General features: G+C 32.9%; 3 protein-coding genes across 4 annotated transcripts in view; 1 reads left to right on the plus strand and 2 right to left on the minus strand.

The window, feature by feature from the left end:
- LOC105170148 (glycosyltransferase-like KOBITO 1) overlaps positions 1–573 on the minus strand; it is a 7,258-nt gene extending 6,685 nt beyond the window's left edge. Inside the window, exon 1 of the mRNA XM_020696106.1 lies at positions 313–573. Coding sequence (XP_020551765.1) covers positions 313–501 — 189 coding nt within the window. The 5' untranslated portion in view covers positions 502–573. The remainder of the gene's footprint in view (positions 1–312) is intronic.
- Positions 4,283–6,327, minus strand: LOC105169497 (protein JINGUBANG-like). Its single transcript, XM_011089899.2, has one exon. It carries the CDS (start codon positions 6,074–6,076, stop codon positions 4,820–4,822), a length of 1,257 nt encoding a protein of 418 aa, XP_011088201.1. The 5' UTR covers positions 6,077–6,327; the 3' UTR covers positions 4,283–4,819.
- The window catches only part of LOC105169506 (probable receptor-like serine/threonine-protein kinase At5g57670), a 6,244-nt gene continuing 5,995 nt past the window's right edge, over positions 14,637–14,885 (plus strand). For both annotated transcript variants that reach the window (XR_002287422.1, XM_011089911.2), the window contains exon 1: positions 14,637–14,879. Coding sequence is in view for 1 of the 2 variants with exons in the window: in XM_011089911.2 (XP_011088213.2) it covers positions 14,792–14,879 (88 nt within the window). In the remaining variant the exon portion in view is untranslated. The remainder of the gene's footprint in view (positions 14,880–14,885) is intronic.

The raw sequence follows: 14,885 nt of genomic DNA on the forward strand, positions 1-14,885 counted from the left end.
AGAAGGGGGGGGGGGGGGGAATAAAAGAAAAGGCTATTCCAAAGCATATAATTAACCCCGAAACTAAATGAATCAAAGAAACAGCTCTGCGACCGTTCTTTTTCCTAAGGAACCATTATCCGAAAATTCGAAAACGTCATAAAACATTAAATCGGCTTCCTTCCATCTAACATTCAAAGCCCGCCCCAAGAGTTCAAATCACCACAAAATCTAAGTCAACTCACAAAACAAGCAAAAACCCATTTCACATCAACGAAAATCCGAAAACCCCAGAAGCGGATCAGCCCCCAAAAAACCCAGAAAAAACAAAACCTTGGGCTTAAGATCGGCGTCAAACTTGAACTTCCAGTCCCTGTAATACGGGAACGATGCCACATTGGAGTGTCCCAGCAGCTTGGAGCAATCAGAAGAATGAGAAGACAAGTGGCCAACTGTAGCGAGAGGCGACGAGTCCATGCCTGGGAACTTGTGCGATTCATCAGGAGACCATCGGGAGATCATCGACGCCACGCCTCCGCCGCGCCACTGAAGAAGGAAGGCGAAGACGGCAAGAGAGAGGGGGAGAAGGGTTAGGAGGAGGTTGGGGCCGAAGGGAGGGGTGTAGACCCGCCATTGGTACAAAAGGCTGGCCCAGGAGGGGTGGGGGAAGTGGAACTTTTGTAGTGGAGTGTGATGGCAGATTTATACCCCCACCCCCCACCCCAAAAAAAAAAATCAATTAACCAATTTTATGAATTAATTAATTTTATGTAACTTATGTTTTAATTTCATGAAAAATTAATGCACCCTTTTAATGATTAATTAAAATTAAAATCTTGGTGTATATAAATAAATAAATCAGATAGGATTTCAAGGTTGTCCCTAAATTTTGGGACATAGTGTTCATGTATGACAACTGAAAATAGGAAAATAAACAAATAAAATTAATTATTTTAAATACGGTTGTACAATTAAATTTTCCTATCTAATTCTTGATATCATGAAAAATAAAATATGCAAATAGTGATTTTCAAGATTTTTTATTCAAAAGTATTATATTTATATATTAATTAATTTTTATTTTTTATTGTCTTGAAAAATTACGTATAATACTTATTCATAAATAAAATGATTATTTTTAGAAGTAAAGTAGACTAGAAACAGTTAATGCAAAATTTCACTAAGTTAAAAAATATTGTTGCATATTAAAAAAAAACTTCATCTTAAATTGTTTTCTAAAATATTACACAACAACAAATGATGTATTTTGGACAAAATTAAATAAAATTTTACAACATTAAATGACATTATAAATTGTGATTTTTTTCCTTTCTTGCAACATATTTTAAATGGTAATAATAAATAGGTAAGCAATCCCTAAAGTATAATTGCATCAAATAAAGTCCATGGAAGTCATCTCTATACTATTTATTAAATATGTTACCTAAGAAATGTTTAATGATAAAAATAGCCTTAAACATATTTATCTATTCACAAGATATTCATTTATTTAATCAATTAATTCTCTTGATATTCTTGTTTTAAATGTATATTTAATATTATTTCATTCAATTATATATTTTATCCTCGAATTTGTATTATAAAAATTTAAATTTATACATACATATTGAATATACTAATAATTACTTTTTTATTTATTATGATAAAAGATGTATTTTGCCTTTTTTTTTCAAATGACTCAAATTCATTCATATTCAACAAAAATACAGTTCAAAATTAGAATTAAATAATTTGTAATCATTCAAATTTATAATATCCATATAAATTCAAATAATCTTTTACTAAGAATTTAAAATTTATAATTTTAAATCATTCAATCCAAATACAATCTTAATTAATTTTTTTTATTTGTAATAAATTTTATTGGCACAAAAATTATATGGCAACAGACATTTTCAAAAATAGTTTAAAAACTTAACAAATTTTCATATTTTTTCGTTGACATTAAATAATATTTATTATATTGTGGTTACTTATATGTATTAAAGTGAATGACATAGACAAGAAAGTGGACAATATTATCAATTACCAAATATATCCTTAAGCAAATACAGAAACAAAAAGAGTCTGCAATTCCAATTTTAAGGTCAAAACAGTCATAATGCATTTTATCACTCATATGGGCTTCCCGGGACAAAACTGTCCCAGTGGTGGGCTTCTCATTATTTAATATATGGAATGGGCCAGAAAGCTTTGAAGTAAAGAATCATACGCCCAACAGGTTCTGATATACAGCCCAATTAGGAGTTGTAAATGAGGCTTATGTTTTCTTTCAGGGTAAATGCTATATTTGACCACGATCATGTAACGGTTGTTAACCATGGTATCTGCAAGCTCCGAACAAGTTGTCTTTCACACACATAGCGGATGTCTATGCTCCTTGGTTCTTGAAGCGTGTCGTCTCCCCTAACGCACCCTCATCTACCACACTAGCATTTCATCCCATACCTCTGCTCTGCTACACAAGGCTTGCACTGACAACTTGTTATCAGAGCCTCATGTCCCCCTTATAATAGGCTTAAATTTGTCATTTCTCTTACTTTTTCTTGGTGGAAAATCTATATTTTTTTATCTATTTTATTTAACATAATCAATAAAAAATTATTTACTATAATTTTTAATTCACAACTATTAAAATTGCAGCCCATAGTCATTATTTTTTATAGTCAGACCAAGAAATGCTTGATGTTGCTTTTTGGAACAACAAAATTATTGTAAAAAATCCTTGCAAATATATATGCTTATGTGGACAGTGGATATCATGAAAAGGGCATGCAGTATCAACTATGGCAAAGATATTTCATGTACAAGACACAATTGTAATAGATGATCATAACAGTAAAATCCTGCTTCATTAATTTATGATATCCAAGTACAAAATTTAAGAAACAAAAATCTTACACAATCTGATTAGTTTTCTAGGTAAGATATCAGATAGAAGTTCCCATGAACACATTTTCGGCCTACGATTCGCGATCTTCCAAAAGACACACTAAAATATATCAATTATGTCCGTTTCTGCAACTTTTGTATTAATCTTCTTTACACAGATTGAAGCTCTTTTCTGTTTTGTTATAATATCAGCAATCATCGGAAATGGGAAACAGGTCGGATCGCCTGAGAGTACAAACAAACAAATACCAAAGTTGTGGAATGGAAATGGAATGTGATGTATGTGTGCAAAATGGGAGCAAATATTGCAAATCCAACTAACATTCAAATCCAGTGCTGCATCTTTAATTACTTTACACAAAGGAAAGCAATAAACACAGTGAATATATAAAGAACACAGCCGACCGTACCGTACGTGCATGAGGGGCCGGTATGAAATAATTCTCCTCTCTTACAGTTTAAATGGGTGGCTATAAATATAAATTTTTAGACGAGCGGAGTCAAATATAAACGGTAACATTTCAACATATCTAATTAAGCAGATCAGTGAGAAATTTCTAACATGTCAAAAGCTGTGTAAGAAACTTCCTTTCAAACTTCCATCTTTTAATTGGTAACCGGATCCTACAGAACTATATATATATATTTTGCAAGAAAAAAGGAGTACGTACTATCATGTCTGGTTCCTCAAAACTTCCCAGATGGTCCTTTAAGACTTATAAAAATCTAAAAGCAGTGTAGAAAAGGAACATTGATTCGTTGCAAGTTTATATATATAATTCATCAGTTGTTGTCTGTTGAAATCATGGACAACATGCTTAATTCCTTAATTTCTGTTCAACGCTCTCCTTTTGTCCTAACCAAGGAAGAATTGGTTTCTGCAGTCAAAAGTAGTACGTTTTTATAATAATTTAAAAAAAGTGAATAGAAAAGAGACATATATATATATATATATATTTCTTTATGCATTAGTATAATTAAGGTAGAAATAATTGAAACCAACCCATGTCCGCTTTGAGCAAGGTTGCTTCTTGCAATGTTTATTCTTTCCTTTCCTGAGAAGGGTTAATTTGCACGTTAATTCTAAACAGTTGGGGTCTTGTGTATATATGTGGTCCTTTGACTTGTATATCAATCAATCAATCAAACAAAACCAAACTGAGAATTGAAGCCGACCACATATATCAGAAATAGTCGAAAAGAAGCTGCTAATGGATCGACCAACGTTTGTGTTAAGTTTTGTTGGTATTTATAATTTTTTAAAAAACGAAAAAGTAGGTGAGTGTAATATACCCTACAAAGTATAAGTCAATATATATCCAACTAAATGTATTTGAATTGATCTTTCTTGATTCCAAAATATTCATCAATACTTAAAAACCATTGGCCGGTGCAAGAGGACAAATTGACCAAGTGCTGATATAAACCAAAAAAAATAAAAAAATAAAAAGGCATGGTATTATGGAGGAGAGATTCCTTAATCCCTGCAGCAGACAATCTGTTAAGGACATAACAACATTGGAGGTACTGAAACACATCTGCCTATGATTGAGGTGCTAAATGATTAGTAGTAGTTAGCAAACTTCCATATTTTCTGGTCCTTTGTCTGACACTGCTCTGTTCACTTCAATCGGAAACCAAAACAAGGAAGCGAGGAACCCTTTTTTAGAAATTGAAATCCAACTCCTGTCACTGATCTAATTTACAGCTTGAAGCAAAAAAACAAAAAAACATGTATGACAAAGTACCAAAACAAAAAGAACAAAACAGTACCTAAGACTTAATCAAAAAGTACAAAACAATCGCTCAATCTTGTTAAGGTAAATATGCACAATCCTGAAGCCAAAAACCAGTACTAAAACAGCACTGCAGACACTGAAAAAAGAGGAAACCAGTACTGCTAGTTCAACCACAGTAACTACTTCTACTACTTTCCCTGCCAAACTGCCGAATTTTTCTCGACTGAAGATGTAATTCTTGCTGCATCGTGAGAGTAATTGGGAACCCACCAAACTCTGAGACTCTTGTCAAGGCTTCCACTATACAGCATGAATCCGCCGCCAACTCTCACCGGCGACGCCTGCAAACACTTCACCGGCCCCTCGTGCCCTTTGATCACCATATGCCTCAACAGCCCTCCGTTGTTTTCTCTCTTCCAAACACAAATGCTTCTATCTGCCGATCCACTGCACAAGTACTCCCCCATTAGGCACATGCACAACACCGCCATTTTATGCGCTTTCACCTCGCAAATCGCCTTCCAGCTATCGAAATCCTTGTTCCCCTGCCACCCCATCACATAGCCGTCGGAGCCGCCTCCGTAGACGAAGCTTCCGTCTTGGGTCACCACCACGGAGTTCAACGAAATGTCCTTGTGACCTTCCAAGATTCCCTTGAGCGAATGCGTTTTGCTCGTGGCGTCGTCCCTCGCCCACGCCTTGATCCTCCCGTCGGCGGAGGCCGAGTACACGATTCCGTTGCTCGAGACAAGGCCGTTTATCGCGTCGTCGTGGGCCTTTATCGACTCCAAGCACTTGAAATCCGAGGTTCTCCACACTTTGAGGGTCTTATCCCAAGAACCGGAGTATATCAACCCGTCGGAGACGGCGAGACATGAGATGCTATCGGCGTGTTCGATCCACAGACGCTTGTGGTGCCGCCTGGTTTGCACGTAGTTGCTCTGTTTCATGAACTTCCCCAAGTAGTCCTTGGTTGTAGGAAGAGTGTCGACGAGCTTGAAGACATTCTCAGAGCTTCTTGAGACCTTCCACACTCTGATTCTACTGTCTTGATGGGCTGTGAACACCTTGTTTCCGGCTGAGACAAGGGCCTTTACGGAGCCATCCCCTTGCCCGAACTTCGTGAACTGCCTCAAATCCGGCTGCTGCCACACGATGATGTCCTTGCCCTGCGAAGCGCTGAGAATGAATTCTCCACACAACGCCAAGCAAGAAACCGACCCAATGTGGCCGGAGAGAACCGCCAACGATTTGTAAGATTGGGAACAAGAAATGGGGAGGCTTGAAATCTTGAAATTGAGATCTTGAAAGTCATATCTAAAAGAAGTTGCGGGGCTTTCATCTGTATCGCTACTGCTTCTGCTGCTGCTTGTGGTTGAACTTGCAGACAGCAATGGAGTGGATAGGGTGGCAGCTTGGGCGAGAGGATACACAGTGTGAAGCATTTCTTGGACGTAGTAATGAGTTTGAGGGCGTTCTTGTTTAATTTCTGTGGGGAAAAAGAGGTTTAATCAAGAATTGGGTGTGTATATGGAAGGAGAGAGGTATCTATTGAAATCAAAAGAATCAAAGAACTATTGAAATCGTTCTATGTATCTGTTAGTGTGTATATATGTATATAAACAGAGAGAGAGAGAGAGAGGAGCGGAGTTGAAAGAGGGAGAAGAAAAGAAAGTCGAATTTCACGGATTTCTTGCAAGAAGGAAAGATTTTGGTATATAAACTATGGTAAACAGTTGTAAACGGAGGGCGGGGTGGGGGTGTGGGGGTGGCGCAACGGCTACTTTGACAAGAACAAAGACTACCCAACCCAACTCAACTAAAGGGTATTTTGGGGGACCCATCTGCCTTCTAAATTCTTCTCTTTGCTGGAAAGCATAAAAAAGTATATATAAATTCAATATTTTAATAAAGAGTTAATTACACTTAAATCATTTTTTAAAATACTAAATTACAAGTTTACCTGAAAAAGTTTCAACATTATACTTATACCCCTCCAAAATTGACCTTTTACACATTGACCACATTCAATTAGAATTTGAATTGAAAATACCGATGTTAATAAAAAAAACGTTACATAAATTATAATTTTTTTTCACCATTTAACATTTTTCATGTATATTTTTATACTTACAAAATAAATATATCAACCACACATTAACGTAACAAAAAATTCTGGTCAATTAGCTCGGTGCTCCTCTGTAGTAAATGACCAATTGAGGTGCACGGCATGCACCGGCAAGCCTACCACATTGGCCGCGACTAGGGCAAACCATTTCCCTAAAGTCATAGGAAAAATTTCAATTCCAATCGATTTAAATTAATTATATAATTAAGTGTATTATATTTTTTTATAAAATTGATTTATATTCTGAAAAATATTTAATTGATCACATAATAAGTGCAATAACATTAAATGTGATAGATTGATGTCGTAAAATCTAATTTTAGATAATAAAATTTCAAATTTTCGCTCGTCTTCCGATGAGGAAATCAAATATATATCAAGTAACAATGAAAATGAATAAATAATTATAAGTTAAGAAATTTCAAGTAACAAATACTACATATGCACATATAAATTGTCCTATTTTTATTTTCTTTATTTATGTATATTCATAATTGAAAGCATAAATAACGTGCCACATATAAGTTAAATACACACATAATTTGAAAAATACCTACTACGTTGTTTAATACGACAATTAGATGTAAAGTGACCCTAATTAAAGCAAATATATAACAATAAATATTCTTAATAATTCATCAACTTTACCTAATAATTGTTCAATTTTATTATTATTATTATTACTACGTATTTATATTGTATATGAATCGTATAAAAAATCAGAACATAATCTCCTTTATTTAAAAATGATCAATTTCTCTACCATAATTAAACTTATACTTTATAAAGTTTTAGAATTATTAAAGTATATATGTCTCTAGTCTTGATATTAAATAATTCAAGGACAATAATATTGATACAAGTTCAGATAATACTAATATTATTCAAACTCATAATTCCCTTTTTTTTTTAATTTGTCAAAATAAACAGCACGCCTAACTTTTCAAGAATCGGGAGTATAATTTAAATAATTTTATGCATGATTTTAATTAAGAAGACTATATATATATATATGTGTGTGTGTAGCATGTCATATGATAATAAATTTATATAATTAAAATTTAAAAAAAAAAAGAAAGAGGAAAATGCTAATTTACTCAATTGATACATGATGGTAGAGATGGATGAAGGGCAGTGAAGTAATCCATAGCTTCAAGTTTGGTTCACTGGACCACAAATATTGTACAAACTTCAATTTCAAAACATTTATGTAAAAATATACCGTACATTATACTATTGACTTTGGTCGGCCCTTCTCACCAACTTTCTCATAAAATATGCTATTTCTTTTATTTTATTTTATTTTATTTCACATGAGAGCTTTTTAAGTATACCTAATTATATTCACCAGCTTCTCACGTGCAGGTCCTTTTTTGTTGTAAGGTCTGAGGGGTACTTTAGGAATGGCACTTTTGGTTCATTTTGATTTTAATTTTGCAATTTAGAATAGTTATTTAGATAAAATAGTATATTTGGTTCAATTTTACGGAAAAAAAAGGGTTCATATATTATGTGGCTTTTTTCAATTGAAATTGTTATTTTTTTTGACAGAAATTGAATCAGATGTTCTATTTAAAAAAAAATAAAAATTATCGTAACTAGTATAAATATAAATAGCAAGAATGCGATGTCTAAGTATTCATTATTATTATTATTTTAATTTTGCTGATATGTAATATGCGTTTAAAAGAATCAATTAAATAGATAATCAATACTAATTTTCCTTATTACACTGATAATTTCAAAAGATTTGATCATTTGACGACCAGCATGAAACAAATTATGAACATAACTAATTTGTTTCGAGGATATAAAATTAACTTTGTTGCAATATTTATTTAAATTTAATATAAATTTGTCGTATAATTAATTCCGCGATGAATTGGAATTGTTGATTGATGTTGTGCTGGCGGCCGGATCTTGTAACCTGCATTTAGAAACCCTAAATTTAAATTTTTAATTTTTAAATTCATCAATTCAAATGCACTGAGTATGAAGAAACTTGAAGACTTACTTCCACATCTTGTACCACGGATCGGTATTCCGCAATGCCTTGCCATATTCACCACCTTTTCAGGCCTAAATATCCTTGCTATATCCGGTACCCACAAAATCATGCAGAAGAGTGAAATGTCCACCTTTCGAGCACTCGTGCAGCAGTTTGTGCTAGGTTTCCAGAACCTAGGCGTGTACTTGTTCATATACATCGAGCATTGCTTAAGAAAATCGACCATGTCGATCCATTGCTGTTTAAAGGCCAACGACGGAGGAGGAGGGTACTGGCCGAAGGCCGAGCGAACATCAATGACTATTATAAGAAGGATCAGCACCACCCCAGTACGGTTGCTGAGAAGGGCCATGTCTTCTCCCTAATGGCCTCAAAGATCTGCACATGCATGCCTCTATCTATAGGCAATGCGGAAAGAATCAACATTGCCAATTTTTGCATCAATACTCTTGCAATTAAACTTATGGGTGGAGAAATGTTATCTATACGTTTCTACGGGATTGGGTTTAAAGTAATAGTGTTTTTCGTGGAAAGATAAATTAAATGTCGATTTGAATGCTTTGTACGAGGTTTTGAAATTTTGAATTTTTAATGTTTTTATTTTGTTTATTGTATGTGTACTGATTATATTACATTGAATAGTTGTGATTATTTCGTTGAAAATGTGGCATTCTTTTTAGATGAAAATGAATAATCATATTATTAGATGTATTAATATGCCACGGAATAATTAAATAAATCACCAAATACTAATAAAATCAATCAATTTTAAGCTCTCATAATAATCGAACGTTTGAGTTTGGGCCAAGATTTATTGGGCTTTCGATGGCTAAATTCAATGGGTCGAGACACTTAAGGCCCTTTTCATGTCCGCCTGTGGGCTTCCTTTGGCCCACAAGCACTTAGAAAAATTACACTGAATTAGCTGTCGTGAAGCTTAACTGCACATTATCAGACCATGAACTCGTAAAGGACGATAAAATACAGTAACATGACTTGACATGAACTCCCGTAGTGCTAAAATCGTGCAATTATTACAAACTTTTGTTTTCTACTTTTTGTTAATTGGATAAGTTAAAAGATTCTATTTCATGGGGAAAAGCGTATTTCTCATATATATAATTACAATTTACAAGTAATGATGCGGATACGTTATATTTATTGATAAAATAATCAAATACCCTTAAAAAATAAAAACGTCACTCATAAACAAAGACTCGCGTTATCCATTCTCGGGTTGGGTAATCTGACTTGACGACCTGACATCCGATTCGACAATTACCTGACAACTCCAAATTGAAGATCACGCCAAGCGGCTTAGATATTATTTTCACAACCAATAGTTAATACTTTCATCCAATTTCAAACTGATTTAAACATTGAAAAATAAAATATCAATCAAGCCTAAGGATATTTTCTTTCTTCATATTTATTTGATATTTCATAATCAAAGATGTGTGTGTCTTAAACTCAGAGAGTCCCCTTCTTGTCGTTTTAATTCCCACCCCCAAGATTAAGGTGGTCTGCTCAGTCCCCTACTAGCAATTGCACATGCTGCAAAAAATTAAAGAGGAGGAAAAACAGCGAACAAAACGACACACCACACATGGGGTTTGTTTGCTAAGTGACGTATAACGTGAATGTGGTCGAATAGTCAAAACTCAAAAATAGCAACTGTTTTTCCTCCATCTTTTTTTTATTATTGCTAAGGTAATATGTTGTCTTGTGCACATTGGCTGGTGCCATAATCATTTTCTTTCTTTCTGTTCGAGTGTGGGGTTTGTCCTAACATTACATTTAAATTTAAGAATTAAGATAATATTATAGTTTTTGTAAGTTTTTACAAGCTACCAAATATAAGTAGTGGTGATGGAGCAGAAGTAATAAATTTGACGACTAGTCCGATACCCTCAAAATGAAAAAATTAATTAAAGTCTGTTGAAAAACAAAAAAAATTTAAGAAAACGTTCAGAAAGTGACCGAATCAATGGAATTTCGTGATAAACTGTAGCCCCTCACGATAATAATCGTACGGGGTTCAATTTTTCTTAAATGGAAAGATGATGCACGCATAGGTAGATCACCCTGTAATTCCTCTCGAATCGAAATCTAAGGCCGTTTGAGGTTCTATCATCAAACCACACACTTCAAGCATTATACTGAAGAGAGCGTGGATCTGGTGTCCTATCCTCTTGGATGTTCCACACCACCATCTTAGACTTCCAGCTTTTGACTTATCAGAATCCAAACACTGCCAAATTACGAAACCGTCCCAATAAAAATCGACTTTAAACAATTACAGAGATAGGAGTGCTTTGCGGACGACGCAAATCTTGTGTCGCATGGTTAACTTATTTATAATTTTTCATACATTTAAATTTAGTTTTTTGTTCTGAAGATATGAATAGTTATTGGTGGACCAGTTTTTTGTTCTGAATCATATTATACTATATATTGAACGAAATCACTTTTCTGATGTCTTTTTTATTTTTGATCTGCTTTTGTTTTCTTTTTCTTTTTAACTCATTAACTTCCACATTTTTCCATCTATTTATCTAAAAGTAGTAAAAAATATTTTTTAAAATAATTATTTATTTTTAAATAATATTTTTTTCTTTCTCCTACTTTAAATATGCCCTTTTAGAATTATTTATTTTTATCATAATAAGGAATATTGTGGAGAAGCATGTGGATGTGGTGGGAAAATGGTTCACTAGGAAACCGACCATTACGTGGCCCATGCCATCAATGGGACCCATTATCCTCATGCAACTCCAAATCAATGCTCAATTCAGAAGGATTTCATGGGTCCCATGTTCCTTTATTCCTTTCTTTTTTCTTTTTTTTTTCCAATTTTTAATTCATGAAAATATATATTGGGTTTGTGTGTATAATTCATATTTTTTGCTATATTTAATTAATTAATTAATTAAAAGAAACGAAGCTTGATTAGTAAATCTTGGAGCCCGAGATTTCAGAGCACAAATGACATATATGGTTAGGCTTGTTTGGGTGGTTTTCGACTTTAATTTTTAATTTTTTCAAAATAATAAAAACATATTTTATAAACATGTAATTTTTGAAACATTTATATCTGGTTCTTATGTCTCAAAAAATTAATCGTTAAAAAACCACATAGTATATGTCTAAGTGATCGATCTTATAAAGAGCTCTTCGGAACAAGTCGTCCCTCGATTTTGATTTTTGTTCTTACACAATATATACGAAGATTATTGTGATCATATTTTCATTAATTTTTTAAGGTTATTTTCATATTTGCAAAATTATTCAAAGAAAATGTCTTATTCAATCTTAAGTGGGCGTTTGGCGGAACTTATTTATAAAATCTTAAAAGGTCATATATTTAAAAATATTTTTTGAGATTATGAGACGTTAATTCTTATATAAAAAGAAGCCATTGAAATGTTTGGATAAAATAAGACTACGGAGTTTAACAATTGTAATATTTTACTGAGGACAACTTTTTAATTAATTTAAAAAAAAATTGAAATCTCCTCAATACATGCAAAAAGTGTGAAGTGAGATATCTCACATAATAATCATAATACAAGTTTGAGTGCACAAACTATGAAAAAAGAGAAAGAGAAATTAAGTTTAAGTAGAGTAAGATGCCTTACTTTTATGTCACTTATGCTTTGTGAAAAACCTTTCTAACAACTCCTCTCAAAAGAATAAAGTTACATAAGAAAGGCAAAGGAATGAGTAGAGAAAATAGCCAAGAATAAGAATCACTTCTCCTCTATGCATACTTCAACATGGTCTTCAGTTCTTCGCTAAAATTAAGAGCGTTTGAAACGAAAAAAATGGGCAAAAGCTGAAATGGTCAGTATACTGACTTCAGGGTATTTATTATTTTTATTAAGTAGAGAGCTGCAAAAGTTAATCAGTGGAGAGAAATTTATAGCTTTTGACTTAAAAGAACTTAGTTCAAACAGTATAAGTTATAAATCACAAATACTCGTTTTAACTTATTTTCAGTAAAAATATACTTAAATGCCCCTTAAATATTTTAGGGGTTGCCACTATATTATTCTTTGAAAAGGGCATCATTGTCATTACTTTTTGAACATCACTTTTATCATAGGTGTGATTGATTAGGATTGCTTTTTACTCTACTTTTGCTTCTTAATAATCCTTCTAGGTAATTGCTTTTGCCCACTTTATGACCTTGTCATAATGTGTTTTAGTTAATATGAACTATGCTTTAGAGAATTAAATAAAATAAAATTAAAAGTTGAATAGGATCTCTTCGTTTATTTTATCGTATTTTACCGTAATCTATCCATATTCATATATTCGACTACATGCAACATAAACTGCATTATTCAGATAATGTTTGTTGGGAAAGAACATTCCCTGAAACGCTTTTCCACTTAGGTTTTGCGAACAATTCTTTTTCTTTTTCTTTTTTAAATTAAACTTGATTGAATCGAATCAATTAAAGAGCAATACATTTATTATGCGATTGATCATTTTTTCTAAACTATACACCAATCACACTATAAAATATATTATATTTTTTATACAATTAATTCAGATTCAATTATATTCGATCTGAGTTGGGTGGATTAACTGCATTGTCCAATCAACATTGGGGAAAGAACATTTTGTATGGACCAAGCAGTGGTGCCGCAACGCTCCAAGTGTCGTGTCTCATCATCGTGCCTAAATTATTTGCATTGAGAGAATATTTCATGGTAATGTTTGTTATGTGTAAAAATTCAATAAAGATTAATGTCCAAATAGTTAGTACATAAAACATAAATGCTCCAACTTAAATACGTAGGAGTCAGAGAGTGAATGAAATTAAAATTAGGGTTAGGCACAGCATTAAATGGTACATGAGACCATCCTAAGTAAGTCTTGGACCATATACTACCTATACAATTATTGTCATTTTTATTGTTCAAAGTTGAATTGGTAAATTGCCTAACCGATTGATACATGTTAATGACCATAAATTTTATTAATATCATTTGACTTTCATGTTTCACTCCTTTCCCTTTATTTCTCATCTTTTTCAATGAATTTCATCATCAAATTTACTTCATACTTAGTAAAAAGAGTTGAACAATGTCTCTTTAGGAAACCAATACCATTTACTAATTCTTATAGTTCTTGATTTTTTATTTTTTTTGTACTTTTATTTGATTTCCTTTCCTTTCTTTTCCCCCAAAAAAAATTAATTGTCTTTTTAAGTAAAATTCATAAAAAGAAAAAATATAAAAGTTATTTCGTTCCGACTCATTTCGATCATAATTTTTTTTCCATGTTTTAAACTTAGAAGCTTATTTTTTTTATTTATTCTTGATATTATTTTTTAAAAGGGTTAAAATGTAGCAAACCCTGTTATAAAAATAATAATAATAGCGGAAACCTTTTTTAAAAAGAATTAAAAATGCAAGCAACTTCGAAAAAAACTAGCAATTGACCCTCTTGTATTTTTGAAAATGCAACAATTTATCCTCCTGTAGTTTTTAAAATGAAGCAATTTATTTCCCTAAATAGTGGGCAAATTACTTTATTTTAATTAATATAGGAGGATAAATTATTATTTTTTTTATAAAAATATAATCTACTCGTTTGGAATAAATTGCATTAAATACATTCAAAATATGTATATTAGATATAACATTTGAAAAAACAATAGTTTAAGAAATATCTTCACAAATGGAAACGAGACATCACTGCCTCCCAACGGTTCGAATTCGAGATCACACTGAACTCCGGAAGTCCGGAGAACAGCCAATAACTAGCCAACGTAATTACGTAATATCAATGTAAAATTCTTTTTTTTTAAAAAAATAATATTGGTGTGGAGGTTCGTTATTATATATTTACCAAACCCACAAAAAGGGAATGAGTGGCCTAGAGAGAGAAAGTAATGCCTCTGCTTTAACACTTTACAGAGACTTAGACAGAGAAGAGAGAGAGAGAGAGAGAGCGTGGTGTTTCACAGCGGAAACGGCGTCTTCTGTTGGTTGATCGGTCATCTGTGCGAGAATGAGACTGGCAGCAGATGATACTGGAGTTGCGGAGGGTAGTGGTGAAGAGAGCACCGCGGCCGCCGTTACTGTCGGGGATGACGGAGGCGCGG

This window comes from Sesamum indicum, linkage group LG1 (assembly GCF_000512975.1).
Source record: "Sesamum indicum cultivar Zhongzhi No. 13 linkage group LG1, S_indicum_v1.0, whole genome shotgun sequence".
Taxonomy (NCBI): Eukaryota; Viridiplantae; Streptophyta; class Magnoliopsida; order Lamiales; family Pedaliaceae; genus Sesamum; species Sesamum indicum.